Raw genomic sequence first — 5743 nt, 5'->3', positions numbered from 1 at the left:
CTAATGCAATAATACTTTCCTCTGCATTAATCTCTTCAGGGCACCTTTGACCTCCTTGTTCCTTAGGCTGTAGATCAACGGATTCAGCATGGGAATCACCACCACATAGAACACAGAAACTATTTTCCCCTGTTCTAGGGACACGCTAGAAGGACGCCTGATGTACATGACAAAGAGTGTCCCATAATAGATAGTGACAGCTGTCAGGTGGAAGCCACATGTGGAGAAAGCTTTGTATCTCGCCCCAGCATTTTTAATTTTCAGGATAGTGAAGAGAATGAAAACATAGGAGATTAGAATAACAATGAGGGAGCTGATGAGGTTAAAACTGGCAGAGAGTAACATCAAGGTCAGTTTGACGTGGGTGTCAGAGCAGGACAGTTTCATGAGAGGTGGGTCAGCACAGTAAAAGTGGTTGATGACATGGGAGCCACAGAAGGTCAGGCGGAAGGTGAATATGGTCTGTATCGTGGCATCTAGGAAAGCATATGCAGAGGGAACTGCCACCAGCCACATGCAAACCTTCCGGGACATTTTTGTGGTATAGAGCAGTGGGTTGCAGATGGCAACATATCTATCATATGCCATGACGGCCAGGATGAAGGATTCAGTGAGACTCAGTGCAATGAACAGGTCACACTGTATCACACATCCAGTGAGGGAAATGACTTGGTAGTCTGCTACTAAATTTGCCAACATCCGCGGTGTGACATTGGAGGAATAACAAATGTCCACAAAGGATAAGCTGCTGAGAAAGAAGTACATGGGAGTGTGGAGTTGCGAATCCATCCTGATTAATGTGATCATTCCCAGATTCAACAGCAGGGTCATAATATAAACAAATAAAAACAGCATGAAGAATGGAAACTTCAGTTCTCTACGATCGGTGAACCCCAAAAGAATGAAGTCATACATCATTGTCTGATTACTATCAGCCATCTACACATGTATGATGTCTTCTGAGAAGAAAAAAGAACATACACACAAAGTGAAGGCAGACTCATTATTGGATGTACTGGTGAAACAATACTCTTCTCTGATTTTATTCTGTTGTCTCAAACCTCTTTTATGATTGTGTGTAAATTGGGGAAGGAACTTGGGGTCCTATTTTTTAATGCCCCCACCTTTTAACACACAATAAAACTAGCTTGAAGACAACACATTTTGTTTTCTAATAGAACTGGTGCTATCAAAATCTCAGGGAATGCAAGATAGAAAGACAGAATGTATTTTCACACATGCACATAAACAAGCTGATACACTTTGGAAAGGAGAGAATAAGAACATAAGAAGTACTTTGTTGGTCACTTTGATGGATGACCTGTGCGGAGAGGAGGACAGGGAGACTGCGACCTTGCTCCTACTTCTCGATCTCTTGTTGACTTTTGATACTATCGACCATGGCATCCTCCTGGACCAACTCTGGGGAATGGGAATTGGGGACACTCTATTACTGTACACTGGTTGCAATCCTACTTTCAGGACTGAGTCCAGAGAGTAGCATTAGGAGAGTGCTTTCCAGTCCCCTTGCAGCTATGTCATGGGGTTCTGCTCTGTTATCCCCAGTACTATCAATATCTACACGTAGCCATTGGGAGCAGTCATTCAATGTTTCAGGATGAGGGCCATCAGTATGCTGCTGACACTCACCTCTGTTTCTCCATAACATTGGAATCAGGAGAAGCTGTGCAGTCTCTGGGCCATTGCCTGGGATGCAGTGGTAAAATGGATAAGGAAAAACAAACTGATCTTGAATCCTGGCAAGACAGAGGCACTGTGAATGAGCCAGTGTGGTGTAGTGGTTAAGAGCGGTGGTCTCGTAATCTGGTGAACCGGGTTCGCGTCCCCGCTCCTCCACATGCAGCTGCTGGGTGACCTTGGGCTAGTCACACTTCTTTGAAGTCTCTCAGCCCCACTCACCGCACAGTGTGTTTGTTTTGGGGGAGAAAGGGAAAGGAGAATGTTAGCCACTTTGAGACTCCTTTGGGTAGTGATAAAGCGGGGTATCAAATCCAAACTCCTCTTCTTCTGCTTCTGCTTCTGCTTCTGCTTCTGCTTCTGCTTCTGCTTCTGCTTCTGCTTCTGCTTCTGCTTCTGCTTCTTCTGTCTGACAAATTGTTCAGTTGCCTACCCTGGATGGGTTCGCACTCCCCCTGAAGGAGCAGGTTTGTCATTTGGGGTGCTCAGTTCCTTTTACCAACTGCAACTGTTTCAACAGCTATGACCATCCCTGGACCAGGAAAGCCTTGCCACAGTAGTTCATGCATTGGGTTACTGGACTCTGTGTGGGGCTTCTCTTGTGCCTGATCCAGAAGTTGCAGTTGGTGCAGAATGCTGTAGCACAAGTGCTGACAGGAGTGCAACCTTGTCAGCAGATAAAGCTGCAGGAAAACCATGGCAGCCATTTTGAAATTTGCCAGTTTCCATGCCCTCATAAGGAGTAACTTTGCCAGCAGATTGCATCTAGCCCAAAATAATAATTAAAAAGGCATAAATGCTTCTGAATGAATTGGCAAGCCTGCAAAGCACTTCACACTGAGGCAATCTGTTTCCTCAAAGTGTTGAATGGGGGAGGAATGAATCTTATCATTGGTGAATACACATCTAGTTGCAACTGATTTGGAAATGAATGTGACCAATGCACAACTGGAGTCTTAGTTAACATACTATGCTATAGAAATAAAATTCTCAGAGCCAAAGGGACATTTGGCTAAATTCCTGGATAGATATTAGATGTTTCACACCTGAATATAGTTAATGGATGCTGGTAAAACCTACCTCAATGAGAGAAGAGGCAGTCCCACAGATTCCTGATAGCAGTGGCAGCTGCATGAAACAGAAAACTTTATAGTCACCTGTGAGTCAAGGGACAGAATCTCTTCTGTTTCTCTTGTTGTTTTCTAGAGCCTTGAGAGTAAAAATTACTGCACTCCATAGGATACTTAGTGGCTGCTGTTGACAATGAACATGTGTTCCTGTTTAATTGACTATTGCATCTATTGAACTAGTATAATTTAGTAGTTAATTTGTTGGCTGAAGATATTAGACTTCCTGTTCTCTTTTACCACTGACTATGCCATTATTTCAGTTCATCACTCATGGAAAATGAATGAAATGTGAAATAAAATAAAATGTGAAAGTTTGGTAATAATACCAAGAATAATTGCAGAAGAGATATCCAGTATTTAAAATAAGGGCTAGTGTAATCATTTATATTAATTGTGAACTCATTCTGAGATTATCAACCCTTATGTAGCTAAAAGGAATCATCCATGCCCAAGAGAGAATTATTGGCAGCCTTGGGGTAACTCCATGATTTGCAGAAGTACAAAAAATGAAAACAAAAACAAAAATCAGGGGAAGAAGGGACACAAATGCAGCCCAGGAAAGAATATGTTCAATGGACACAGGATGCAGAATCCTTTTAGTGATTAGGTTGACATAAATTCAGTTGGAGCCTGTCCTTTAATGTTTTAATTCATGGTCTTGTATATCTGACTGGATTGGCATTTTTGTTAGAGGAATTCCTTTTGTTGGTGTTGTTCCAGTCATTTCTTCAATGCATATGCCAAGTACTGCAGCCTTCATTGCACCCCAGAGAATATGAGGTTCGACATTGGGAGAGGCATTGTCAGCAAAGTAATTTCTTATAGCCATTTGGATTGCCTCTGGAATATCTTGTGGTTCATCAGGAATGTATGCAACCACCATATCGAGTCAGAGATAATGGGGTCCTGTATTTGTAAAGAGGCCTTAAAGTGATCAGATAGAGTCATGGGTTCTATGTTCAATAAAATCAAAATTAGGGAGACAGAGATTAAAAAGAAAAATCATTCCTGAATAAGAATGAAATTTCAGAGATAAATATGTGTGATAGCTCGCTTCCTGATTTATATGACACCATCCTTTTTTAAGATTGTAGCTGTTTAAGAGTGGGAATATACATTTATTTCCAGAATAGCTGCCAAGCGACACATTGGGAAGTCTATCCAAATGCTTACTACAGATAGCATTCAAATTGCCTGCAAAAATAGTTTTGAAGGTAACACTCAGGTCCCATTTACAAATGCTTGCTATGCGAAAATTCACTTTTCTGAACAAAATGAATTAGTATCCATTCCTCACTATATGCACTACAGATTGCATACTCAAGAGTGCATTAGAATTTTCCCAGTAGGAATCAGTGAAAATCATTGACTTGTTATGCAAACAATTGCCTAACAAATGATTTCCATTGTGTTCATAAAACAGGACCAGTGTTTAAACCGATGCAAATAAGAGTGAGGGTACCTAGTATTCCAGCCAGACACAGAACCCTTCCCCGTAGGTCCTGAAAATTAAAAGATTTGGACAGTGGTTCCCAATTGGTAGTCCACAGGCCCAGGGGGTCCATGTAACCCACCCAGGGGGTCCGTGGCACCATTCACATAACAAAAACTACCATAAAGATATCACGATTTTCAAAAGTAGGGATCTGTGGCTTGGCTTTTGAAAAATATGGGGTCCATAGTACTTAGCTAACTGGGAAACATGAGATTAGGATCTGGTTTTAGCAACACCTCTGGACTGCTTATTACCTGGAGCCATATAATGTTTGCTAAGGTATGAGTAGGATAAGAGGCTACTGCTTGTAGCTGAATCATGCATCTCCTGCATAAAGAAACAATAAAGGACTTCTGCCTTCTAATGTACTCAGAGTTCCTCCATTGCTTGATTACATCATCTAAGCCTTGTACCTTCAGTGAAACACTATAGACATCAGCCATGACAAAAGAGGAATCCCATAATGATATACAGGCCCACGGCAATCACTAAAATCTAATGTGTGTATTCTATAACAAATTCCACATCCCCCAAACTCCCCACCCCAACTATTCCCTCCCGCTCCAGCCCCTATCATGCCTAAACAAGCATCCTCAGAAAGACTAAGGAACTTGTGGTGCAAACAAATGGTTTTCTGGCTTTCAAATGGTTTGTGGATGGGGCGGAGGGAAACACTACATCCACATGAATATAAGGAGCATTCTTTTCATTGTAAAATCCAATCAACCAATAGTAACATTAATACCACCTCACATTAACACCACAAGATTAATTTCTTGGAGAGCCAAATAAAGAATAGTATATATACAACCAAAATGAGAGGTAACACCGATAGGATAAAGATACTCATTTCTTCATTGTAGTTGATGGTCTCATGAAGTTGGGGGCTCATGGAGAAAAAGACACGAGGCTAGGCTTTGGGCTTCCGTGTTTCTTTGCAGATGTAAGAAGGATACCATACCTGATGCTGACTCCAAGTTTCTCCTTTTTCCCAGGAAATTCACAATTTGAGGATGAAAATGTAAGTCAGAAGTTTCAGAAGAGGCTGCAAGGAGCATTTCCCCTACCCGTTAGGTACCATTGCAGTGTGTAAGCAATACGTCCACCCAAACACCCTGTTTCAATTTTGAAGAACTGGTGGATCTGAAAATTAGATGCTGGTGATGAGTGAGAGATACTATTTTGTATTTGGGCCGTACTGTCAATATTTTATGGAGATCGAAACCAACAACCAAAATTGAATCGGAAAAGTGGGGAGGGAAGGAAGAAACCAGACAGCAAGGTGCAAGAACTCATCTACCACATATTAAATACCATACTTCATAAGCTGTAAAAATTCATATTCCCTCTTCTTCACCATATGGTGGACACATCTTCCTCATGGATCATTTCATTTTATAACTAGTGAATGAATAGACAT

The 5743-nt window shown here is 41.4% G+C and overlaps 1 protein-coding gene across 1 annotated transcript; it reads right to left on the bottom strand.

The window, feature by feature from the left end:
- Nucleotides 1-939, bottom strand: LOC309526401 (olfactory receptor 5M5-like; the record flags this gene model as incomplete). Its single annotated transcript, XM_082212434.1, has 1 exon — nucleotides 1-939. One exon carries the CDS (start codon nucleotides 937-939, stop codon nucleotides 1-3), a length of 939 nt encoding a protein of 312 aa, XP_082068560.1.
- Nucleotides 940-5743: the final 4804 nt, after the last annotated feature.

Source organism: Podarcis vaucheri (genome assembly GCF_965113315.1).
Source record: "Podarcis vaucheri genome assembly, chromosome: 1".
Lineage (NCBI taxonomy): Eukaryota > Metazoa > Chordata > Lepidosauria > Squamata > Lacertidae > Podarcis > Podarcis vaucheri.
Note: the sequence above shows the minus strand (reverse complement) of the source record. Positions and strands in the feature narration are given on the sequence as shown.